This window comes from Oncorhynchus mykiss, chromosome 13 (genome assembly GCF_013265735.2).
Source record: "Oncorhynchus mykiss isolate Arlee chromosome 13, USDA_OmykA_1.1, whole genome shotgun sequence".
In the NCBI taxonomy this organism is placed as follows: Eukaryota; Metazoa; Chordata; class Actinopteri; order Salmoniformes; family Salmonidae; genus Oncorhynchus; species Oncorhynchus mykiss.
In genome coordinates, this window is record NC_048577.1 from 58,082,377 (window position 1) to 58,110,194 (window position 27,818).

The window sequence follows — 27,818 nt, forward strand, 5'->3', positions numbered from 1 at the left end:
ACCATACAACCATTCATCTGTCAACATAAAACAACGTGAAAGCATTCCAAGCCAGAAATCACAGCCGTGGGTTTATCCTATGGGGAGAGAGTCTCAAATAATGAACTCTGTATTAGGAACATAGCCAATATAGTGATATAAACATCTTCCCTCTCAAATTAATGTCTTGAACCATATATCAATCCAAGTGAAGAATAATTTTTTTTTTATAGAATTCTGGATAGTCCTAGCCTAATTAAAAAACATATACATTTTAACAAAAGATTAAAAAAAAAAAAAAGGTAAGTCTGATAGTTGGAAAGGTGTAAATAAAGTTAATGATGCTAAAAACAGCTGCTGTGCAAAGATTTCATCAGTCAGCTTGGTCTCATAGAATAGACGTAACACAGTAAACGGAGATCAGAGTAACTCAATTTGTATGATATGTTACATTTGGTATAGTGACGTATATAACACGAATGTCTAGCACCCCAAAGGTTGCGCGTTCGAATCTCATCATGGATTTTGGCACTTACTACTTTACAACTACTTAGCATGTTAGCTAACCCTTCCTCTAACCATAACACTTTAACCTAATGCCTAACCTTAACCCTAACCTTAACCACCTAGCTAACGTTAGCAACAACAAGTTGGAATTCGTAACATATCATATGCATTGCAAATTCACAACATATTGTACGAATTGCAATTCTTAACATATCATATGAATTGTAATTCATAACATATCATACGAAATTGATGATAGATATCCACAAATGTATAAATACCATACCAAATGTTACATATCATTCTAATTTGAACATCCACGATTGTCCTTTACTATGTTACGTCTAACCCTGAGTCCAGGTTGCATCAGTCCTATTGCCTTAGCTTGTGAAACAGGTGAGTACTGTATGTATGGCTTTATGGTGGATCAGTAGCTATTGGTGAGAGACCTGCTCAGAAGCATAGTGACGTTGTCACGCTATTGTGATATATAAATACCAGCGCAGCAGCCAGCCTCCCTCTCCAAAAGGACTAGCCGAAAAGCTCCAGATGAATTAACTGCATTCCCACCTTCAAATGAATTCTGCACCCTGCAGAGCTGGAGCTTGCTGTTTTACTTTGCTAACAGTAAACGACACATTCATCACAATCAAACAAGATACTTTGATTTGATAAGAAAATGTATCTTAGTTTACATAACAATAATGATTAGATTGTGGGCGTTTTGAGATCAGCAAAGATGCAAAAACGGATTATTGAGTGTGTGCTGCTCCCGCTTGGAATTGAGACGAGGACTTGTTGACTTGATCGTTGTGTAACATAGTCAACTTCTTCAAAACATTTCGTTGCTTTGATACACGTCTTTAACAGCACCACGTCGATAAAGGCGCGCGTCTGAAGTGGAAAATATATGGAAATGCGCACTGCGCGAATGGCTAAACTCGGACGTGCCATGGACAGTGTATGAAACGCTCAGGTAAGTCTTTCAATAGAAATGAATAAAGTGAGCAAATATGTTAGTTTTTTCCATGGGAATTATTAAAACAAGATTAAAGTTACATTGTTTAATATGTCCCTAAGCAATGTAATATTAGGTTTGAATTATTGGTGTGCTTGGTGAAAACAAGACTACTCTAACACTTACAGAGGAGCTACTGTACACCTGGATGGCGCGTACCCAAACTGTGAACAGGACGTTAGTGCAGTAATTTGACACGCTACACCAGAGAGGGAAACAGATGCGTGGGTGGAAGCAGAATCAGTAGTACTAGATCTCTTCTGCAAGGAATCTCTTGATTTGGGGTCCAATGTGTGTATATGACGACAACCATATTTCTCATTACATCAAAAATAAAGTTGAGTAAAAATTCTACAACCATCTGCAGTCAATTCATTAACCTCATTCATTAATCAACAATTGAACAGTTGCTGGCTAGCTGCAGTGGTGGCCTGCCCATTTGGGTGTTAGGGGCAGAACCCCACATGTGATTGGTCAAATTGTAAAAATAAATCAATAATAATAATAATATATTTATATATATATATACAAATATATATATATTATATAATTCATGATTATGTTTTAAATGTTTCATAAAATTGTGGCAAATGTGTACACTTTCCTGTTTTAAAAATATATTGTTCAAAACAAGTGGTTACTACTCTGCTCCTCATCGACTCAGCAGCAGCAGCTCCGTGGGCACATAGGCCGTGCGAACATTGCTTGGATTGTTCTGCCACCTATTTGATATGAGGGAGAACTGCCCCAATGAAATCACAGAATTTTATAGCATACATTTTTACAGCGCTAAATAAATGGACCACCCTGGAGCGCTCAAATGTTCACTCAGTCAGAACTTCCGGGTCTGCTCGAGTCTTCCTCCCAATGAGTCTCTCGCACCAGACAGCTTACTTCTGCTTGAGACTAGATCTGCTCTATCAGGTACAGATGACGCTAAAGCAAAAAGCTAATTGTATTTAACTTGTAAATAATCATAACAGTCATGGAAGCCTGGGACCTGATCAACCGTACATCTACATCCAACAAGAGTGGAAGGACAGAGGGATACACTAGCTAGAACCTTCTCATCTCAGATCTGGTTGGGCAAAAAAGCATGACTGTGGCTGGTCAATTGTATTGTTTTCCCCATGGTGTTTATCAGGCGACATGTTGTGTTGACTTACACAGCGTAAATCTGGGTTTATCACAAAGCATGATCAAATTAATTAGCTTGTTATAGTAACTTTGAGAAACATTGTGAAATAGTTTGGTAGTGTCATGACATAAGGCGAGACACAGGAGGCAGATGGTTGGAGTCTTACAATGTTTATTAATCCAAAAGGAGTAGGCAAGACAGTAGGCAAGACAGTAGGCAAGACAATGGTCATGGACAGGCAAAAGGTCAAAACCAGATCAGAGTCCAGGAGGTACAGAGTGGCAGACAGGCTTGTGGTCAAAGTCCAGAAACAGGCAAGGGTCAAAACCAGGAGGACTAGAAAAAGGAGAAATGCAAAAAGCAGGAGAACGGGAAAAACGCGGGTTGACTTGGAAACATTCAAGACGAACTGGTACAGAGAGACAGGAAACACAGGGATAAATACAGTGGGAAAATCAGCTGCACCTGGAAGGGGTGGAGACAATCACAAGGACAGGTGAAACAGATCAGGGCATGACAGGTAGATTTTTGGGTCAATTGAACTCTTTATCTACCTTTGATAAGCAGATAGCTAGCTATAGCTAGCTGGTAGCTTGTTAGCTATTTAGCTCCCATGTCAATTTCAAGTCTTTCTAAACTAATATCTGACTAACTTGGAAATAGGAAGTTATTTCAGAATGAAAGTTAACTTGCTAGCACATCATGCTTTGTGACATTATGTTAGCCATCCCCAGTTAGATAATGTGTTTTCACTTATAGCATCTGCATGCTTGTTGCATTCTCCCTGGGGCACTTGTTCATTTGTGAGCTGGCTGCTCATTCTAAATAGAACCCCACCCCTGGGTTTCAACCAATCACAGCCGCCACTAGCTAGCTGTCTGTACTTTGAAGGCCAGAACAAATGCACATCAATTGATTTTGTTGACAAAACATACCTGGTTCTCCGAGGACGGTTGCTACAGCATTCCATGCTTTTTCTTTGGACAAAGCGTCCTTGTATTTGGGGTTGCTGGGGTCGTACAGCAAAGGGTGCTTCTCAACTTCGATGATCAAACGGGTGGCATCCATTTTGACAACTTTGTCCTGTCAAATTAGAATAACTTCTAAGGAGGGTTGGGGGAGGGTCTACTCTACAGCATCCTCTGCCTCAAAAGATGATACAAGGTAGACCATCAGCTCTGCACTGCCTTTCGGTTCATCAGCTGGTTTGAATGTTTAAATGTTTCTAATAAACCTATTGCTACTATACATATAACCTACCTCCAGTTATGAACTAGGAAGACAATCAATCAAATGTATTTATAAAGCCCTCCTTACATCAGCTGATGTCACAAAGTGCTGTACAGAAACCCAGCTTAAAACCCCAAACAGCAAGTAATGCAGATGTAGAAGCACCTTAAACTACAGTTTTATTTTTATGTGATTTTCATACAGGTAGCCTTCGACTATTGTCACGTCCGTCATATAGAGGAGACCAAGGCAGAGCATGACGAGAATACATTCTTCTTTAAATGAACAAAGAACACTTAACAAACTATACAAAACGAAATGAACAACAAGTGTCGCCACAGGCAACTATACATAGACATAACGACACAGGCAACTATCCAAGGAATATGGCTACCTAAATATGGTCCCCAATCAGAGACAACGATAAACAGCTGCCTCTGATTGAGAACCAATCTAGGCAACCATAGACATATATACACCTAGACTAGAAAACCCCATAGACATACAAAAACCCCTAGACAATACAAAAACTACACAAACCACCCTCGTCACACCCTGACCTAACCAAATAATATAGAAAACAAAGATAACTAAGGTCAGTGCATGACAACTATTGTGTTGATGTAACCTACTACTATTATTCATGTTTCTATTACATTTTCACTATGAAGCTGAGTGAATATGTTTTTTAAGTGTCCAAAAAAGATTTAGGCACTTTGTATGGTGTTTACGCATGTGGATCTGAGAAAAATAGACTCCAAACCTAATTTTAGGTTGCTGCTACAGCAGCTGCACAACACCTAGGCTTTATGCACGTGCTGATATAGTAAGTAACATTGACTACAGAATGACTCTTATCAACTCCGTATCAAGCAAGTCTCACGGAAATCCACGCGTGGCATAGCTAGCCGTTACATACTCTTATTATTATTAGTGTGCTTGCTGAAGGCAAGACCACTCTAGATCTCTTACATAATAATATAAATAATATTTTGGTTGGCATAAATTAACGTGAATGAGAACAATTGTAATACATTGGTAGGTATTCAACATTGTCCTGCTCCTAAGCCAATTAAGCTACAAGAACAACTTTAAAATGTTCAGGCTATCCTAACTACAACATTCTATAAAACCTTTCTAAACTACATTACATAAATAAATGTATTTGCATAAATTTGCATAACACTTAATGGATTCAATGCCAGCCATACGAACAAAGTGGTGGACATTTTAAAAGCTACCGCTCTTTAACCATTTCAGCTACAAACATTAAAACAACTTTAAAAATGTCAAAACTTTATAAATGATAACTATTGACATTTGCATAAATTACCCATCTAAAATAGTAGTAAATCTTGAACCGCTCAAGCTAGAAACACCAAACCAACGTTTACATATTTAGGCTATCAATAAATCAATCAATCAATCAATCAATCTTTCAATCTAGCTACTTTTTCAACTGTAACCGGTCACTACGGTTCCTACTGCAGTCACTAGCACTACCATAAATACTTCAAGACAAGCTAGCAAGCACACACATCTTCTTTAGGAAATGTACTTTTCTAGTATGTATGTGTTATTCTTTTCACATGGCTGAACCAACTTTATATGTATTATACAATTGTAAAATGTGAACAATTCACAGCATTAACATTTTTGCCTGCAGGCTTTTGCATTGATATGCAGCATTGCCTGTGTCTAGTTTTTTTATTGGTTCAATGACTGACTGTGAAACTATCTGACTTGACGTTAGGTATTTGCCCAGCGTCACTTATCATAGCATTTTACTGTGACTGAAGTCACCCGGAGATGAGCTGATTTATTGCCAGGACATCCATGTCCTTAAAGATAAGAATGTTCCAATGTGGTTAGCTAAAAATGTCATAAGATAGTTCACAAGGCCATCATCCAGAGTTTCAAATGAACAGATATGCCACTTTTCCAGTTTGTTCTTGTTGCAGGGCTCGTTGACAGGAATTAGAATTTGACTATAGAAAACCATGCCTTTGTTATGTGTGACATGACAATTGGAGAGAAAGAAGATTACACAGGCAGCCAAATTCTGATCTTTTGCCCAATTATTGTCAAAAGAGCTGATCTGATTGGTCAAAAGACCAATGAGCAGCTAAATATCCGAATTGGGCTGCCTGTGTAAATGTAGCCAAGGAAGAGGTATGGAAAGAATGTCACCATGCAGGTTTGCAGATAGTTACCACGTTTCCATCCAACCATTTTTCTGTGTAAAAGGTAAGTGGTATGTAGGAGGGCATTTTCATCTCCATGTGGATTTCCACAATGATCACATAACCTTTCACATGTCAAATCATGTGGTTTTGGAACACTTCATAAGTGATGATATTTCACATTAACCTTCACATGTGAATTAAAATGTTCACATAATGCACTGCAAGCAAAAATGTGTCGTTAGGATGTCCCTGGAACATCCTGAAATAGCCACAGTGTTCTCAACTTACAAATGTGATGTACATGATTACATTGTGTATGTATATTTATACAGTCATTATTAGTCAACATGTTCTCACCCGGGATTTGGACTCATAACTTCTTAGTTCCCGGTATTCTGATTCTCCTGCTATGCCACCATGGCTGTATGAATAACTGAGTTCACCTGTACACTGAGTTCACCTGTACACTGAGTTCACCTGTACACTGAGTTCACTTCCGACACTTTGGACTTCAAAGTAAATCTCAGCGTTGTATGAAGAAAAACTATTTGATTTATCATAGTGATTCAGGAGTAACGTTTAAACATAATAACATTAGACAACTATACCAAAAAAAAGCTCTAATTGCTGAAATAAGTAAATAGAATCAATGATGAGAGAATAGTCAGATGAACTGATAAATAAAATAGCAGTGCAGATGACACTCTTTTGCTAAGTGCAGAGATGTTTTATAGGTACTGAATCTGATGGGCCTTCTGAGAAGGTTACAGGCTTTGTGGTGCAGCAGAAACATCAGCATACCCAGGTGGGGTCATGTTGAAAAGTCACTACTACGTGATCATGCCAAATGTAATCATATTGTCAATGATACAAGATTTGTACACCATTTTAGCTGAACAGCATACCACTAACTTAAAACCTCCATTTCATTACTTTTCTTACAACAACAAAAAATCACATGAAGAGAATAACATGTTTTCACTCATTTCAATTTTCACGTGAAAATTAAATGAGCATTTTTACATGTGAAAACTTAACTTTCACATGTGGAATTGCATTTTCACATGTCAAAAACTGTCACTTGAAAAACTAACTTGCACTTTAACGGGAAAAACTTTAAAAAGTTGTCACATAGTTTCATGGTATGAAATTTTACATCCCCATGTTGTCACATTTATTTAACATGAGATCATGTTTTCATATGTGTAGTTTCATGTTGTCACATGTTTCTTTTCCATGTTGTCACATGTTATCACATTAACGTCACATAAGATCACATATGAAATCTGGTTTTTCCTGTAAGGGTACTGCAGTCACTATCACTACTATAACGTATTTCAAAACTATAAATACTTTAAGACAAGCTATCAAGCACACAAATGTTCTTTAGGAAATGTACTTTTGTAGTTTGTCTATTTCTTCCACTCACTCTAAGCACTTAAACCGCTTACGCATTCAACACTAAACAACAGCCCCAACTTCGATTGCTTGAGATTTTCCCCCTTCTATTTATACCTTTTCTACTACAACATTTCTTAAGTGCATTTCACCACATGCATTTCAATGGCAATACAAGTGCCTGTAACACTTTATTTTAAGGGTCCATAATAAACCATTTAAAAGGCATTTAAAAGGCATTTGCTGACCATTTATTAATCATTACTCCCACTTTTGTAAACGTTAGTAAGCTAATTATTCACACGTATAAATATTTCCTTTAACATCCTGTGTTGTGTGCTTATTCTTTTACCAGGTACTACAGAATGTCTACCAATGGCAGGCCCATCTTTTTTACACTGGTCACTCCAAACATGTATGGAATATTTATGTACATAGCACTCACTTTAGATGAAAGAATGCACAAATACTTCACTTGATTAGTAAATGGTTTATTCATGTGGGAGTAATGCTTAATAAATGGTGAACAAACAATTTAAAAATGGCTAATAAATGGTTTATTGCAGACCCTTAAACTACCACTTGAATGGTCAAACCTTAATGCTACTCCTCTTGAACCGTTTAAGCTATCAAAACCAAACAAATGTTGAAATATGCAGACTGAAACAATATAATAATTGCGCACAGCTTTTTGATACTATTTCTACTTTTCGAACCAGAAACATTTTAAATGTGCATTACAATGGTAACATTAAGAAGCCAGCATACATCCAAATGAGGAAAAAATATATTACCCTTCAGAAATACTTGTAATAGGCCTTTGATTATTGATTAACATTTTTTTTTAAAGTAAGGGCAGATTGCATCATCTGTGGATCTATTGAGGGGGTATGCAAATTGGAGTGGGTCTAGCGTTTCCGGATGAAGGAGTTGATATGAGCCATCACTGGCCTTTCAAAGCGGTAGTCATTTAGGCAGGTTACCTACGCTTTCTTGGGCACAGGGACTTTGATTGTTTTGTCTGAAATGGCAAAATGTATCAACTTGACCAATCCACATTTTGTATTTTGCCCTCAAAAACATATATTTTTTAAAAGATCCAATGTTTTGTGGATTTTCTATGTAACTTTATTTTAGTAATATATTGTTGTCCTTTATGGCTTAACTTGGAGACATAACCAGGGTTTAAATTGGACCCAATCCGCCAGGTAACACTCCAAATGAATGGCTCAGAAATAAGAAATAATCATTTTTAACACACTTTAATTATTATACTCAGATAGGCTAAGTTGCCTTTTTACAGAATGGCGTTACAGAATTTGCACTTCCAAATGTGGAAACATTGCTACTGCAGCATGCTAACAACACCTTTTCACATGTGAGGTGAATAACACTATTTCACCATCACACGTGAAAGGGAGATTTTCACCTGTGGAGTTTTCGTACATGTGAAAATGCAAATGTGATTTTTACATGATTGTTTTTTACGTGTCTTGGTGTGGGCTCTGGAGTGGAACAGCGGTCTAATGCACTGCATCACAGTGCTATAGGTGTCATTACAGACCCTGGTTCGATTCCAGGCTGTATCACATCCGGCTGTGATTGGAAGTCCGATAGGATGGCACACAATTTGATTTTAAAATGTTGAACTGCATATCTAAAATTCACATGTTGAAGTGAAACAGCTAATTTCACATGTGCAACTGCAACTCACATGGAAAGTTGGTGTTAACACGTGAACTCCACATTTTATACATGTGAAAATATGGTTTCACGTGAAATTTAAGCTCAACATTTGAAAATGCGATTTTCACATGTGAAACTGCAAATTTTACTTCCTTTTTTGTAAAGGGAGTATGCAACAGAAATATCAAAGAATCCCACTGTTGAATAGTTGAACTATTCAATTGTTCAGCCTATAATATATTCCTCTGGAAGGCGTATTCAAATTGCGAGTGCTGCACAGGGAGAGAAATATGTATGTCCTGTCACTCACTGTACAACATTCTTAATGCAGTGGCAGGAAAACACACCTTTGTAAGCAGTTTTGATGGTCACTGTTAGAAGAGGAGAATCACTTGTCTTTCTACTGTTACTACAGATGTAGGATATTCATTTCACCTGTATTGTCACAGCAAAATAATCCTGCAGCAACAGGATTTGAATATTTAGTCCATTGGCTGCGTGCCAATGGAATGTTCTTTTTTTGGGGGGGGGCATTCAAGTCATTAATGTGTTGCTAACTTGTAACAAGATAGCCTAATGTTTATACTTTAGAGGTTGTGATCTAGCTAATGATTAGCCTAATGTTTATACTTTAGAGGTTTGTGATCTAGCCAATGATTAGCCTAATGTTTATACTTTAGAGGTTTGTGATCTAGCCAATGATTTGCCTAATGTTTATACTTTAGAGTTTGTGATCTAGCTAATGATTAGCCTAATGTTTATACTTTAGAGGTTTGTGATCTAGCTAATGATTAGCCTAATGTTTATACTTTAGAGGTTGTGATTTGGCTAATGATTAGCCTAATGTTTATACTTTAGAGGTTGTGATCTAGCTAATGATTTGCCTAATGTTTATACTTTAGAGGTTTGTGATCTAGCTAATGATTCGCCTAATGTGTATACTTTAGAGGTTGTGATCTAGCTAATGATTAGCCTAATGTGTATACTTTAGAGGTTGTGATCTAGCTAATGATTAGCCTAATGTTTATACTTTAGAGGTTGTGATCTAGCTAATGATTAGCCTAATGTTTATACTTTAGAGGTTGTGATCTAGCTAATGATTAGCCTAATGTGTATACTTTAGAGGTTGTGATCTAGCTAATGATTAGCCTAATGTTTATACTTTAGAGGTTGTGATCTAGCTAATGATTAGCCTAATGTTTATACTTTAGAGGTTTGTGATCTAGCTAATGCTTAGCCTAATATTTATACTTTAGAGGTTGTGATCTAGCTAATGATTAGCCAAATGGGGTAAATGCAGATGGGTAACCCTCAGGCTGTTTATTTAAAGACACTATGTTGCATCAAATGGGCTACATCAGGCGATAATGATAACCCCTGCCTGATAGTATTGTCCAATATGTTATTGGGCTCATTTCTGGAGGGGGAAAGTATATTTTAAATGTCAGCATAATTTTATTTTCATTCATTTTGGAGCAGAGTGCCCCTTTAAAAAGTAACCAGAACTGACTTTCTCACAGTTACTAACTTTCTCCCCAAAAAGTGTAGGTCCCCCCATGACCTACAGTATGATGTGATAAGTGTTGCTGTCAGTATTGTTGTCAGGAGGTTTAGGCACCTCCTAAATCCCAATTTGACCTTACTTCTTTAACATCAAATGAATGAACGTAATTGCAGTATTCTGACCTCATAAACCACCATGTTTTAGTTTGTTGTTGAAATATATACATTTGAGTTGTTTTGATGTTGGAAGGTAAACAATCTCTCTAAATTGTCTATCAAATATGAATGTGGTTCCATGTCTCAGTTTGGCAAACCTTTAAGCCCTATGTTGCATTTTTGCAGCACTTACAAATCTAACTCTAGCTCTGGCTCAGAATGTTTGTTTCTGAAATGTATATATTTTTTTACATAATCACTACATCTTAGAGAAGATAGGAAAAAATATTTAGTTTAATGTAGTTGCATGGATGGCTTACAACATATGCTTGTTTGGTGGACTGGTGCAGTCTTAGACGAGTGGACAGGTTTCTGATGTTTCAGAGTTTACTGATGCCACAATAATCATACAGACACACGACACATACTGCTCAGAGATACATCTGGGTCTAAGGAGATGCAATAGGTAGTGTTTGTCATGATGTTTGAGTTTAGGACCTGTACACAATGCAATTTTTTGGAAGCATTGCATTTGTTCAACCATGGGTCTTAAGGGTTAAGCTATGAACTTCAATCCAATGTTGAAATGTGCAGACTGACTCAACTCAGATGGCTTGCATACGGCTTGTTGATACTATTTATACATTTTGGATTTATAACCATTTAACATTTGCACAAATTAACATGGGTTTGAATGAGAAGCATACGAATACAGTGGTAGCTATTCAAAACGGTCCTGCTCCTTGGCTACAAGACCAACTTTAAGATGCTTAGGCTGTCCTAACTTCAAGTTCTCGAAAACCTTTAGAAACTATAATGACAAAACATTAGGAAAACACTCACTTCCCATGACATAGACTGACCAGGTGAATCCATGACATAGACTGACCAGGTGAATCCATGACATAGACTGACCAGGTGAATCCATGACATAGACTGACCAGGTGAATCCATGGCATAGACTGACCAGGTGAATCCATGACATAGACTGACCAGGTGAATCCATGACATAGACTGACCAGGTGAATCCATGACATAGACTGACCAGGTGAATCAATGACATAGACTGACCAGGTGAATCCATGACATAGACTGACCAGGTGAATCCATGACATAGACTGACCAGGTGAATCCATGACATAGACTGACCAGGTGAATCCATGACATAGACTGACCAGGTGAATCCATGGCATAGACTGACCAGGTGAATCCATGACATAGACTGACCAGGTGAATCCATGACATAGACTGACCAGGTGAATCCATGACATAGACTGACCAGGTGAATCCATGGCATAGACTGACCAGGTGAATCCATGGCATAGACTGACCAGGTGAATCCATGGCATAGACTGACCAGGTGAATCCATGACATAGACTGACCAGGTGAATCCATGACATAGACTGACCAGGTGAATCCATGACATAGACTGACCAGGTGAATCCATGACATAGACTGACCAGGTGAATTCAAGTGAAAGCTATGATCGTTTATTGATGTCACTTGTTAAATCCACTTCAATCAGTGTGGATGAAGAGGAGTAGACGGGTTAAAGAAGGATTTTTAAGCCTTGAGTCAATTGAGACATGGATTGTGTATGTGTGCCATTCAGAGGGTGAATGAGCAAGACAAAAGATTCAAGTGCCTTTGAACGGGGTATGGTAGTAGGTGCCAGGAGGGGGGGGGGGAGGGGGGGGGGGGGTGCAACTCAATATTAGGAAGGTGTTCCTAATGTTTGGTATACTCTATGTATATAGATATAATGCTAATAAACTTGAAGCATTTCAGCTACAAATACCACTTTAAGATTTTAAAAACGTTAAATTATACAGAGTGGCTAAAGATACTGAGATTTCTGCGCATGTGCAGGATCGAGTCCTTTCAGCTGTTGCCTTAGTGCTCACTCATTTCGTGACTCCCCTGCCGCTTGTTCAAACAAACTTAGTTCATTGTCTGTTGTAACAGTAATCAAAGCAAACATGAGAACGACACAACATGCAGTCTAGCAATTTCATGTTCTTTTTTCAGGAGAGGAGTTGGCCTACATGCAGCTATTTAGGCAAGCTAGATATACACAGCATATCAAAAAGCAAGCCACAGACAGGCAGTAAGTAGCAATTCGATGTGCAAGCATTTTCTATAGGGAGACAGAGTTCTTATTTTAGCAACTGGCTATATGGCAGCATAACTATAAAGATTACATCATCACAAAAAACGCTTTTAGTTTTTCCCCAATGCAATGTGTAGACTGTGTCTTCCCTGCGCAACGGCAATATCCGTTACAACAGACAGATAGCCTTCATATATATATATACACACACACACACACACACAGAGAGGACAAAACATTAGGAACACCTGCTCTTTCACTGACAGACTGACCAGGTGAATCCAGGTGAAAGATATGATCCTTTATTGATGTCACTTGTTAAATCCACTTCAATCAGTGTAGATGAAGGGGAGTAGACAGGTTAAAGAAGGATTATTAAGCCTTGAGACAATTGAGACATGGATTGTGTATGTGTGCCATTCAGATGTTTTGTACCCTCAGTGTTTATATTTTTTGAATGTTTGTTCAAGTCGCCAACAGGTTTTTATTTCAGCTGTTCAGAAATATGAGGCAGAGACATAGGTAACATCATCATCTCGGTCAAAGTGGTTGAGGCTTCAGAAGAGGGTGACTAAAGCATCAAGTAAAGAGACAGACTTGAATGTGTATATTAAATAACACATGAGCAGAACATGATTCTGATTATTCGTTTCGGGAAAAAAGTTTCCAGAACATGAATGTACTGTGAGCATTTTGTTGGATGGTGTATACCATGTGTAAATAGGATACCATGTGTAAATAGGATACCATGTGTAAATAGGATACCATGTGTAAATAGGATACCATGTGTAAATAGGATACCATGTGTATTCTGGAAATAGGATAAAAAAACTTGACATTTTAAACTTGACCTGTACAAGCTAGAGACACCAAACCAACTTTCACATTTTCAGTCTATCCTATCCTATCAACCATAAATACTTCAAGACAAGCTAGAAAGCACACACATTGTCTTAGGAAGAGTCCTTTTCTATTTCTTTTAACTGCAATAATGAGTTTTTCACTACTGTGGGCTTATGCCAATCATGGACATTTCTTAGCTTTTTCCAACATCTTTTTTCCAACATCATTACTGTCACTGTGTGATATACTGTTATTAATCTGCATAAGAAATTAGGTTTATAAGAAATTAAAGTCAACCCACTGGCAGTTTATCTTCAATGTGTCCATTATGAATATTTTATGGACAGACTACGTAAACATTAAAAAAACGAATTACGTGAGATTTTAGTTCTGGGTAAACCGAGATTGGTCCTTTATAGATCGCAAAGTGTAAAGGGGCAATCTGCAGTTCAAAATATTACAAAGTAGCCACCCCGCAACATGTATTGGTAAACAGCTGAGGGGCGGGGCTTGAGTAATGTAACCACTCACAAATTCATAGACAAAGCTATGGATGCAAGGACTTACCATCCATGAGATTGAAATGATAGTTTTACCATGTTTTAAAGCTATAGTGGTTGTTTACATGGACTTTGTTTACAAACATTGACGTAAAACAAGCTTATATTTTGTCTTCTGATGGGTTCCTACAGTTGAACTAAACTCATGGGGCTTTGATAAAGTATATCATCCAAGAATCAATGGCTATATATCAATCATTTAACGGTCCAAAACTGGATGTAGTAACTGCGGATTGCGTCTGTAAATGGCACAAACACAAGTTATTAAACAAAGTCATGTTATGTTGACTTTATTTTCTGTATAGATTTGAATATTATACAACCAATTTTTGGGCACTGGAAAGTGACATTTTTCATGAGTGAAAATAGAAACTGTCATGATTTTGCGCTAATAGAGTCAGACAATTATGTCCTTACAGTAGTTTTGATTTAGATTGACAGAAATGTCAAACCGATTTATGCAACTTCACCTCCATGCCACATGCAATTGTTTCTAGTCACAACACTAGGCTGTTGAATGGACGTCATTCCAATGTTTTGGACTGCGGTTCAATGAATCCCCACATCAGACCACTTATTGGCGCAACAGGTTTCAGGAGCTAGGGCTAGGGGTTTACTCAGAAACACTGACCCATCTTCAACAATAACATGTCAACCCTTGACCTAGCTTTGACCGAGTCTGCAATCAGATACACCCAGCATTGTCCAGGACTTGCACGCCATTGACAGACTAGCCAGATTGTTACGTCCATTTTTACCTTAGAACTGGTTAAATTTTTCCAGCCCCATCCTTCAGCTATTTACCAAGTCAGTTGCAGGGTGACCACTTTGGTTACATTTCTCCAGCCCCATCCTTCAGCTATTTACCAAGTCAGTTGCAGGGTGACCACTTTGGTTACATTTCTCCAGCCCCATCCTTCAGCTATTTACCAAGTCAGTGGCAGGGTGACCACTTTGGTTACATTTCTCCAGCCCCATCCTTCAGCTATTTACCAAGTCAGTGGCAGGGTGACCACTTTGGTTACATTTCTCCAGCCCCATCCTTCAGCTATTTACCAAGTCAGTGGCAGGGTGACCACTTTGGTTACATTTCTCCAGCCCCATCCTTCAGCTATTTACCAAGTCAGTGGCAGGGTGACCACTTTGGTTACATTTCTCCAGCCCCATCCTTCAGCTATTTACCAAGTCAGTGGCAGGGTGACCACTTTGGTTACATTTCTCCAGCCCCATCCTTCAGCTATTTACCAAGTCAGTGGCAGGGTGACCACTTTGGTTACATTTCTCCAGCCCCATCCTTCAGCTATTTACAAAGTCAGTGGCAGGTTGACCACTTTGGTTACATTTCTCCAGCCCCATCCTTCAGCTATTTACCAAGTCAGTGGCAGGGTGACCACTTTGGTTACATTTCTCCAGCCCCATCCTTCAGCTATTTACCAAGTCAGTGGCAGGGTGACCACTTTGGTTACATTTCTCCAGCCCCATCCTTCAGCTATTTACCAAGTCAGTGGCAGGGTGACCACTTTGGTTACATTTCTCCAGCCCCATCCTTCAGCTATTTACCAAGTCAGTGGCAGGGTGACCACTTTGGTTACATTTCTCCAGCCCCATCCTTCAGCTATTTACCAAGTCAGTGGCAGGGTGACCACTTTGGTTACATTTCTCCAGCCCCATCCTTCAGCTATTTACCAAGTCAGTGGCAGGGTGACCACTTTGGTTACATTTCTCCAGCCCCATCCTTCAGCTATTTACCAAGTCAGTGGCAGGGTGACCACTTTGGTTACATTTGTCCAGCCCCATCATTCAGCTATTTACCAAGTCAGTGGCAGGTTGACCACTTTGGTTACATTTCTCCAGCCCCATCCTTCAGCTATTTACCAAGTCAGTGGCAGGGTGACCACTTTGGTTACATTTATCCAGCCCCATCCTTCAGCTATTTACCAAGTCAGTGGCAGGGTGACCACTTTGGTTACATTTCTCCAGCCCCATCCTTCAGCTATTTACCAAGTCAGTGGCAGGGTGACCACTTTGGTTACATTTCTCCAGCCCCATCATTCAGCTATTTACCAAGTCAGTGGCAGGGTGACCACTTTGGTTACATTTCTCCAGCCCCATCCTTCAGCTATTTACCAAGTCAGTGGCAGGGTGACCATTTTGGTTACATTTCTCCAACCCCATCCTTCAGCTATTTACCAAGTCAGTTGCAGGGTGACCACTTTGGTTACATTTCTCCAGCCCCATCCTTCAGCTATTTACCAAGTCAGTGGCAGGGTGACCACTTTGGTTACATTTCTCCAGCCCCATCCTTCAGCTATTTACCAAGTCAGTGGCAGGGTGACCACTTTGGTTACATTTCTCCAGCCCCATCCTTCAGCTATTTACCAAGTCAGTGGCAGGGTGACTGCTTTGTAGCAAAGCGGCATGAGGAATACGTGGAAGAAGTGCATGGATGTATGCCTGCCTGAGGTAGTCCATGCAAATGTGCTGTTTTTCTGATGAAGTACAGAGTGAACAGTGTCAATATGGGCCCCCTGCCCAGAGAATGTCCATGTGCTGTTGTGGGTGAACAAAGTGGAGTGGTGAAGCAGTATAGTGGAAAAGGTGAAATATCACACTATTACATAACAAAAACATTGAAACATCACTCAACCTCTCACCCATAAGATGGTTTTCATAGACAAATGTCAGAATGACTAATGATGTTCAATTCTATTCTAATTTATTCTATATTCTTCTTCTATTGTGTTCTTTTCAAAATGTCCATTAGAATGTCTATTAGAATGTCTATTTTCCATCCTCAATAACTGACAGTTCTATTTTTATTTTCAGCCTTATGGGCCATTTCCTGATTCATCTCCCTGACCTCCAACCCCACCCCCACCTCCCCGCTATGAATCCCCAAGACTGCACCTCCATCCCTGGGGATTTCAACCTCTCCTCCTCCTCCAGGGGCTACTCCACGGTCACCAACCTCTTCATGAATGAGTCCGGCGAGAGCGCTCCCTTCCAGGACAGCAGCACCATTATCACCGCAGTAATCTCTATGACTGTATTCATGGTGGGCCTCCTGGGCAACACGCTGGCCATCTACGTGGTCCTGCGCTATGCCAAGATGAAGACTGTCACCAACATGTACCTTCTGAACTTAGCCCTGGCAGATGAATTGTACATCTTAGGACTTCCCTTCCTGACCACCCAGAACGTGCTCTCTTATTGGCCGTTTGGGCAGTTTCTGTGCCGCGTGGTCATGACGGTAGACTCCATCAACCAGTTCACCAGCACCTTCTGCCTGACCGTGATGAGCATTGACCGCTACCTGGCCGTGGTGCACCCCATTCGGAGCGTCAAGTGGCGGCAACCGAAGGTGGCTAAGATCATAAACGGGCTGGTGTGGGTGGTGTCGTTCGTGGTGGTGCTGCCGGTCACCATCTACTCAGATGTTCAGGACCGCTTCAACTCGTGCAACATGAGCTGGCCTGATCCCCAGGAGCTGTGGTCAACGGTCTTCATCCTCTACACGGCCATCTTGGGCTTCTTCGTCCCCCTGCTGATCATCTGCCTCTGCTACCTGCTCATCATCATCAAGGTATAGTTGGGTTGTACTCTAACCCACATCCTCTTCAGTCTTATGTTGTTCATTGTTTGTTCATTGTTTAAGGCTCCTTCCATTTGTTTTAGACCCCATTCCATTTGTTTGAGACCCCATTCCATTTGTTTGAGGATCCATTCCATTTGTTTGAGACCCCATTCCATTTGTTTGAGGATCCATTCCATTTGTTTGAGGATCCATTCCATTTGTTTGAGACCCCATACCATTTGTTTGAGACCCCATTAGAATTTCTATTAAAATGTCTATTTTCCATCCTCAATAACTGACAGTTACATTTTTATTTTCAGCCTTATGGGCCATTCCATTTGTTTGAGACCCCATTCCATTTGTTTGAGACCCCATTCCATTTGTTTGAGGCTCCCATTCCATTTGTTTGAGACCCCATTCCATTTGTTTGAGACCCCATTCCATTTGTTTGAGACCCCATTCCATTTGTTTGAGACCCCATTCCATTTGCTTGAGGATTCATTTGTTTGAGACCCCATTCCATTTGTTTGAGACCCCATTCCATTTGTTTGAGGATTCATTCCATTTGTTTGAGACCCCATTCCATTTGTTTGAGACCCCATTCCATTTGTTTGAGACCCAATTCCATTTGTTTGAGACCCCATTCCATTTGTTTGAGACCCCATTCCATTTGTTTGAGACCCCATTCCATTTGTTTGAGGATCCATTCCATTTGTTTGAGACCACATTCCATTTGTTTGAGACCCCATTCCATTTGTTTGAGACCCCATTCCATTTGTTTGAGACCCCATTCCATTTGTTTGAAGCCCCCTTCCATTTGTTTGAGGGTGCCTTCCATTTGTTTGAGACCCCATTCCATTTGTTTGAGACCCCATTCCATTTGTTTGAGACCCCATTCCATTTGTTTGAGGATCCATTCCATTTGTTTGAGACCCCATTCCATTTGTTTGAGACCCCATTCCATTTGTTTGAGACCCCATTCCATTTGTTTGAAGCCCCCTTCCATTTGTTTGAGGGTGCCTTCCATTTGTTTGAGGCTCCAATGCATTTGAGTCCTTAATCCCTTCTTCTCACTGTCCCAAACTGAATTCTAATGGTTCTTAGGTTTGTTTCTATTTCCAAACCCAATGGACCAGTGCCTTAGACCCTGGCCTGGGCCTAAAACCTCTCCAAACCACTATAAATCCTCTCAATATAGTGATCTTCAAAGGTGTCCATGTCCAAAGCTATTCCTTCACAAAGTCACAGACCAAAAACCTCCCATTCATTACAGGTGAAGTCTGCCGGGGCCAGAGCGGGCCTGACCAGGCGGCGCCGCTCCGAACGCAAAGTCACCCGCATGGTGGTCATCATCGTGGTGGTCTTTGTCATCTGCTGGCTGCCCTTCTTCACCACCAACATAGTCAACCTCGTCTTCATCATACCAGAGAACAGTGTCACCGCCGGCGTCTACTTCTTCCTGGTCATCATGACCTACGTCAACTCCTGTGCCAACCCGCTCCTCTACGGCTTCCTGTCTGACAACTTCAAGCAGAGCTTCAGGAAGGTCCTGTGTCTCCACAAGGCGAACGGGGTTGGGGTGGGGGACGGAGGAGACATGGGGAGTGGAGGGGGACGTCCCATATCCCCTAGGCTGGAGAGGGTGGAGACGACGCAGCAGCATGACCCGCTCTTCACCCCCCGGATCATGGACTTCAACAATGGACACATGACGCAGAACAACCAAGTAGGTAAATCTATAGAAATAAAACAACTAGAACGGACATTCGCAATAAAGTGAACGTTCTGTGATGGGTGGACTACTAATTCTATGGGTCAATATTCTACCCAAGAACTGTGAATGGCTGTCAGGTATCAATTATTTTGGTCAGTCTGCCAAAGATAATCTTGAAGGCTGTCCGTTTCATTCATTGGTAGTCAACCGCAGTATACAATATAACTAGATTCACAGCCAATTTATATGTAATTTATATTTATCTAAATGATAGTACTTGATAGTTTTTTTCACCTGCAGAGCATCTTAAGAAGTAGAATAGATTAATAAGCACTTACTACACAGGGCGTTTACCCTTCTCCTTGGCCCACAACTGCTTTACAGCATAGAGGGTGAGAGGAGCTGAAAAATCACTCTGGAAGCCTAACATAGTAAACCCTCCTGATCAGAAGCTTTGACGCTGAGGGGATTCAGTGTACTGTGTGCTGATAGTTAGTTACACCCACTAGTACTGTAAATGGGTACCACTGATTTCTCCTCTACGGTTGATGCCTCCAGTGTATTTCATATTTTTAAAATTCTGAGTGCTATGCATTTCGCTAGTATTTTTCCATCACAACATTGACGTGTAAGGGCCCTCCAGATTTTTAGATAGACTGGGTCTTTATATTTGCCATCTAGTTTTGTTTTAATAATAGAGAAATCAGACCTTCCTGCTGAGTACCTGACAGACTACCATTTCTATAGGAGTAGTTAAAACAAACAATGGCGCTTTTAGTATTTAAAAAAGGCTTGATATACCTCACCCGGTATGCCATCAAGCCCTGGGGTTTTTCCAGACTAAAATGATTTAATAGCATCAAAAAGTTCTTCCTCTGTAATTTGATCTTTCTGTACATTTGTTCATTTTCTATTTTTTATATTATTTGGAAAGAATTCCTTTTAAAATACCATTTGGAGAATCATAGATTCTTCAGTAACGAGTTTCTGCAAATTATTTTTGTTAGTGTTCCTGTATTGGAGATTCAAAATGTTGTGCATTTTTCTCCATATTCCATCCAGTTTGCTTTATTTTTGTAATAGATTACATTAGATCATTCTTGAATAAGTTATTTTTGTTGTTCCTCTAACTTATTTTGTATCTCTGTAGTATCGTTTTTATTGCTATCTACCTGTACTATTAGTTAATGTATATCCCTTGTTAGTCTTGGCTCTTTTGCCAGAAACTGCTTTGTTATTATTGAATTGAATGACCCCTGAAGGTACATTTAAAGGTATCCCAAACAATAAGGGAATTTGCTGAACCTATACTATACTGGAAAAATTCAGTTATAAATGATTTTGTCTTAGTTAAAAATAAGTTGTCCTCCCGTAAACTTTGATGAAATTACCAATATCCCCATCCACATGGAAAATATATAAGAGTTATGTGAATGCCAATTAGATGATGATCTGATCACATTCTGTTTCCTATTAAAACTTTTTTTGCAAGAGAGAAAGAGACAAGAAAGTAGTCAAGACGACTAGCTTGATTAAGTCTCCTCCATGTATATCTCACTAGGTCGGGGTTTTTTCATCTCCAAATATCCACTATTTCTAATGTGTCCATAATATTAGTGATTTCCTTAGGGGCACGGTGATGATAGTTTGTAGATTACCTTTACGGTCCATTGAGATATTCAAAAGGATCCACCTTCCTTGCGAATCATTCCTGACTATTTGCACATTCAAATCTAGATTTTTGTTCATTTATATCACACCTTTTGAGTTCCTGTCATGTTCATCGTATGAAGGAGACCAAGGCGCAGCGTGAATAGAGTTACACATATTTTTTATGAACTGAAACTCACCAAAACAAAACAACAAAACAACAACCAAACAAAACGTGAAGCTACTAGTGGGCACAAAGGCACCTAACTGTAGACAAGATCCCACACCAAAAAGTGGGAAAAAAGGCCTGCCTAGATATGATCCCCAATCAGAGACAACGATAAACAGCTGTCTCTGATTGGGTACCATATCAGGACAACATAGACATACAAAAACCCCTAGACATACAACAACCCTAGGCATACAAACCCCCTAGACATACAAAAACCCTAGACATACAAACCCCCTACACATACAAAAACCCTAGACATACAAAAGCCTAAGGCATACAAAATACCCTAGACATAGTCACACCTTGACCTAACCAAAATATATAGAAAACAGAAATATCTAAGGTCAGGGCGTGACTCTGTCTGTGAAGTAGTTGGTGAACCAGGCGAGGCAGTCATTTGAGAAACCAAGGCTGTTGAGTCTGCCGTGGTGATTGACAGAGTCGGAGGCCCTGGCCAGGTTGATTTATATAGCTGCACAGTATTGTCTCTTATCGATGGCGATTGTCTCTTATAACTGGCTATACTTATTTCACCCCTTACCATAACTAGATACTATTCTCAGTCTAAATTTACCATATTTTAGTGCTTGTAAAGTTACTGCCATCCGAGGAATTATGACGGTCAAAAGTAAAACTAGAAATGTCTGATATTAAGAATTCTATAAATAGGTTCTAGCAATATTTGTTTTATTCCCTTGCCTGTTTGCCTGTGAGCCAATGCCACTATTCTGATATCTTTCCCTTGCTTGTTGTAAACATATATAAACTTGTCGACAAATACATAAAAAACATAAACAATAAACACATTAAATTAGAAACCAGTTATCAACAATAGAGAGAGAGGGAGAGAAGAGAAGAGAAAGGAGAGAGAAAGAGAGAGTGAAAGAAGAGAGCGAGATCAGGTGTGTGTGTGTGTGTGTGTGTGTGTGTATAAGTCTGTATGTGTAAGCGAGCATGTAATTGAGTACGTGTGTTCATATCCATTTCATAATGTTCAGATATTTTTACAGTCCCCATGCTTTCTTTTTTTGTAACCTGAATTACCTGTAGAATGTAGTACAGCCATGGTGTCATCCATGTCCTTGTTCAGTCGTGGCTGATAATATACACTACCGGTCTAAAGTTTTCTTTATTTTGACTATTTTCTACATTGTAAAATAGTAGTGAAGACATCAAAACTATGAAATAACACATATGGAATTATGTAGTAAAAAAAAAGTGTTATATTTTTGAGATTCTTCAAATAGACACTCTTTTCCTTGATGACAGATTTGCACACTCTTGGCGTTCTCCCCACCAAGCTTCATGAGGTACTCACCTGGAAAGCATTTCATTTAACAGGTGTGCCTTCTTAAAAGTTAATTTGTGGAATTTATTTCCTTCTTAATGCTTAATGCCAATCAGATGTGTTGTGACAAGGTAGGGGGTTAAACAGAAGATAGCCCTTTTTGGTAATAGACCAAGTCCATATTATGGCAAGTTTATCTCAAAACAGCAAAGAGAAATGACAGTCCATCATTACTTTAAGACACTAAGGTCAGTCAATCTGGAAAATTTCAAGAACTTTGAAAGTTTCTTCAAGTTCAGTCACAAAAAAAACAAGTTACCAGCCTCAGAAATTGCAGCCCAAATAAAGTTCAAGTAATAGTAATAGTAATAGACACATCAAATTGCTGCAAAGAAACCACTACTAAAGGACACCAATAACAAGAAGAGACTTGCTTGAACCAAGAAACACAAGCAATGGACATTAGACCAGTGGAAATGTTGAGATTTTTGGTTCCAACCGCCGTGTCTTTGTGACTCGCGGTGTGGATGAACGGATGATCTCTGCATGTGTATTTCCCACCGTAAAGCATGGAAGAGGAGGTGTTATGGTGTGGGGGTGGTTTGCTGGTGACACTGTATGTGATTTATTTAGAATTCAAGGTACACTTAACCAGCATGGCTACCACAGCATTCTGCAGCGATACACCATCCCATCTGGTTGGGCTTAGTGGGACTATCATTTGTTTTTCAACAGGACAATGACCCAACACACCTCCAGGCTGTGTAAGGGCTATTTGACCAAGAAGGAGAGTGATGGAGTGCTGCATCAGATGACCTGGCCTCCACAATCCCCCAACCTCATCCAAATTGAGATGGTTTGGGATGAGTCGGACCGCAGAATGAAGGAAAAGCATCCAACAAGTGCTCACCATATGTGGGAACAGTCTTCAAGACTGTTGGACAAGCATTCCAGGTGAAGTTGGTTGAGAGAATGCCAAGGTGTGCAAAGCTGTCATGAAGGCAAAGTGTGAAGGCAAAGTGTGAAGGCAAAGTGTAGCTATTTGAAGAATGTTAAATGTAATACTTTTTTGGTTACTACATGATTCCATTTGTGTTATTTCATAGTCTTGATGTCTTCACTGTTATTCTATAATGTAGAAAATAGTAAAAAAGAAAGAAAAGCCCTTGAATGAGTTGGTGTTCTAAAACCTTTGACCGGTAGTGTACATCTAGCTGTCTTTTGTAGGCACCGAACGGCAGCTGCGGGTAGGGTTAAGGGGGAGAGGTGTGTGTCTCTTAACATCAGCAGGTGCACACTATCTAATGTTAAGGAAATCAAATCAAATCAAATGTATTTATATAGCCCTTCGTACATCAGCTGATATCTCAAAGTGCTGTACAGAAACCCAGCCTAAAACCCCAAACAGCAGGTGTAGAAGCACGGTGGCTATGAAAAACTCCCTAGAAAGGCCATAACCTAGGAAGAAACCTAGAGAGGAACCAGGCTATGTGGGGTGGCCAGTCCTCTTCTGGCTGTGCCGGGTGGAGATTATAACAGAACATGGCCAAGATGTTCAAATGGAAGTCTTCAGGTTTTGCTTTCCTGAGTTAGAATACCTCACAATAAACTGCAGACCATATTATTATATTTTTCGTACATGTCTATTTATCACCACAAACCGAGGCTGGCACTAAGACCGGGCTCAACAAGACAATGCACATCCAGAGGATTCGCTCCTAGCGACCAGTGATTTGAATGTAGGCAAACTCCAATCTGTCTTACCTCCTTTTTAGCAGCATGTCAGTCGTGCAACTAGATGCGAAAAAACTCTAGATCACCATTACTCCACACACAAAAATGCATACAGAGCTCTCCCTTGCCCTCCATTTGGCAACTCTAAACATAACTCTATCGTCCTGATTCTTACTTACCCTTAACCCTTTATTCCTTGTGTTATTATTTATCTTTTTTTCTCCCAGCATTGTTGGGAAGGGGCCGTAAGTCATCATTTCACTGTTAGTCTACACCTGTTGTTTACGATGCATGTGGCAAATACATTTTCATTGGATTTGATTCAACACCAAGCTCAGAGCCTTGGGTCTGGACACCACCTCTGCAACTGGATCCTGGACATCCTGACGGGCAGACGACAAGCTGTCAGGATTGACAAGCCAATCTCCAGCACACTGACTCTTAACACAAGGGCCCCCCAGGGGTGTGTCCTGAGTCCTCTGCTGTAGGTCTATTAACCAACAACGGCGAATCAGCCTATAGGGAGAAAGTAAGTTAACTGGCATTGTGATGCCAGGACAACAACCTTTCCTCAACATCAGCAAAACAAAGGAGTTGATTGTTGACTTCAGGAAGCAGAGGGGGGAACATGCCTGATCCACATCAATGGGACTACAGTAGAGTAATGTTCCTTGCTGTCCACATCACCAAGGACATGACATGGACCAACAACACCATCACAACACCGTCTCTACTTCCTAAGGCGGCTGAAGAAATTCAAAATAGTACTGCTGACCTGTTGCATCACGGCCTGGCACGGGAATTGCTTCATCCACGACTGCAAGGTCCTCCAGCTGTTGGTGAAGAAGGCCCAGTACATCACTGGGACCGTGTTCCCACCCATCCAGGACATCTACTCAAAACGTTGCCTGGGGGCGGGCAGTAGCATCATCAAGGAACCCACAAACACCCCAGTCACTCCTTTACCGTCGGGCAGATGGTATCGGAGCATGAGGTCTGATAGCTACAGACTCAGACACAGTTTCTATCTACAAGCCATCAGACTGCTGAACAACTGGTCTGACCACCTCCACTGACTCTGCACACCTTAGCACATATGCACTCACTTAATCACTCACACAACCTCACAGATATGCAGTCATCCACACACACGCACACACAATCACACACATTTATGCTACACACACATCACAACTGCTGCTACCAGACTCTTATTATCATTGTTAAATACTGCACAATTTATACACTTGCCCACCAATCGCCCCTTCCCCAAAACACGTGTAAATATTGGACTATAAACTGTGCCTTCATATATTATACTTATGCATAAAGAGAAATTCTATTGTACTGAGCCATTTACTTTATATTTGAATTCTTATCTTTTATCATGTCTTACTGTTACAGTTCGAAGATTAAAAACAAATCGTGACTGACGGAGGAATGGGCGGGGATGGGTGGGCTAACGGACGAATGGGGGGGACGGATGGACGGACGGGGGGCGAAGGGGGAGTGTGCTGGTCGTGCTGGTCGTTGTTTGTAATGTCTAAATGTATCTCTTGCTGTCTTTGCAGTGTGTTCAAATTGAGACTTGTGCCAACATGACGACGGAGCTTCTGCCCTTAGAGAGCCCAGTGATTGATCAGTCTACGCTATGATGAGGCCTGATAGGTCAGTCTACGCTATGATGAGGCCTGATTGGTCAGTCTACGCTTTGATAATCCCTGATTGGTCTGTCTACGCTTTGATGAGCCCTGATTGGTGAGTCTACACTTTGATAAGCCCTGACTGGTTAGTCTATGCTTTGATGAGCCAAGCCACCTCCCTCTCCATCACGATAAACAATCCATCATTGGGAGCCCTCCCACTGTCAACCCATGTAGCTCTTGACCAATGACCTGTTTCGGACGATACAGGAAGAAGAGGTACATGGGACTTCAAAGAACACTTCCTGTTCTGACACTACACTGAACGATTTCTGCGATGACACCTCTCCTGTTTGTCAGTATAAACAGACATTTACAGCGCATTGCACCACTGAAAGGGGCTGGGGGGAGGACGGCTCATAATAAGGGCTGGAACGGAGCGAATGGCATGACATCAAACACATGGAAACCATGTTCAATGTATTTTATACCATTCCACTGATTCCGCTCCAGCCATTACCACAAGCCCGTCCTCCTCAATGACGGTGCCACCAACCGCCTGTGCATTGCACCAGCTTGGTTTCATAGAACCAGCAAGAGCATATTCTTCCATGTACTTTATAGATTCCTTACATATACTATAAGGAAAGACTATTTTTTAGACTGTGAATGGGTAGAAACTTGCCCTAGAAAATGAACCTGAGTATTCCCTTCACTTTATATGAACTGGATCATTTGATTTCATCAGAAATGTTGTGAATTGAAATGGATTGTCGTCTTTGTGAGCTTGGAACTTTCTGTGTGTAGGTATGTACTGGGCCTTCATCACTATGTAGGTAAGGCCATGACGGGAACGTACTACACACACTGTCTATGACCCTTGTCCATTTGTCACTATGATCACCTGTAACAAGTCCCAAAGGCTCATAATTCCCACCTGTGGACTCATGGATGGTTTCTGCTCTGGACAAAGTTAGTTCAAGCTGGGATGACCAATGAAATGGTACTAGAGGAAACCTGCAATGTGGAAACGAACACTGTCCCCGAACAGAGAGAATGATGATAATGATGATGTCAATCAAATAGAGGAATCTGGCGTACAGTACTCACTGTATCTATGGCATAATGTTATAACGGAGGATCCTATTCATATTATTGATGAATTATTGTTATTTGTTGGGTATTATTGTTATAAACTTGGGTAGTTGTTCCAAGTGTTTTGGTTATTTTAATGTGTTTATTTGTGATTAATGGATCCCCTTGACCTTTTATTGGAGATTGAAGCACTGGTGCAACTTCATTGTGCTTGACCTTACCTGAGGTCATGTTCTTTAGGCACCATACAGAATAAAACGGACTGAAACAGGGAGGGACTACCTCCTAGACTAATGTCCAGTAAGAGACACAGATTTTAATTTCACCTTTTGAATTGTTTTCCCTTGCATGCCCTACTGAACAATCTGCGTACAACAGCATAGTCGTCGCTGTCTGATGAAAAGCACTAACCTCCAAAACACATTTCTTCAGGAAATGGAAGAAATTACCATATTGTCCCATTATTGAACATACAATTCTGAAACTTCAGGAGCTATTTTGAATACACTTTCTTGGTCTAGAGTCATTAAATGTTCAGAGTACATTGAAGGGAGTTACTGCTTTCAAATTTTT

The 27,818-nt window shown here is 40.2% G+C and overlaps 1 protein-coding gene across 2 annotated transcripts; it reads left to right on the plus strand.

The window, feature by feature from the left end:
• Window positions 1-885: 885 nt before the first annotated feature.
• Window positions 886-27,818, plus strand: LOC110485250 (somatostatin receptor type 5). Of its 2 annotated transcripts, XR_005035614.1 has the most exons (5): window positions 886-1,462; window positions 17,142-17,898; window positions 19,163-19,615; window positions 26,079-26,265; window positions 26,421-27,818. XR_005035614.1 is itself a non-coding variant. In XM_036941685.1 (4 exons), the coding sequence occupies exons 2-4, from the start codon at window positions 17,146-17,148 to the stop codon at window positions 26,160-26,162; spliced, it is 1,290 nt and encodes a 429-aa protein (XP_036797580.1). In that variant the 5' UTR covers window positions 886-1,462; window positions 17,142-17,145; the 3' UTR covers window positions 26,163-27,818. The 2 variants fall into 2 exon arrangements, 1 of the variants encoding a protein (XP_036797580.1); XM_036941685.1 differs by having other exon boundaries at window positions 26,079-27,818.

Excerpts from the sequence above, each read along its gene's own strand:
- LOC110485250 (XM_036941685.1), top strand. The coding sequence starts at position 17,146 with ATGGGCCATTTCCTGATTCATCTCCCTGACCTCCAACCCCACCCCCAC. Across the intron at positions 17,899-19,162 it reads ACCTGCTCATCATCATCAAG|GTGAAGTCTGCCGGGGCCAG; the intron begins GTATAGTTGGGT and ends CATTCATTACAG. Across the intron at positions 19,616-26,078 it reads ACATGACGCAGAACAACCAA|TGTGTTCAAATTGAGACTTG; the intron begins GTAGGTAAATCT and ends CTGTCTTTGCAG.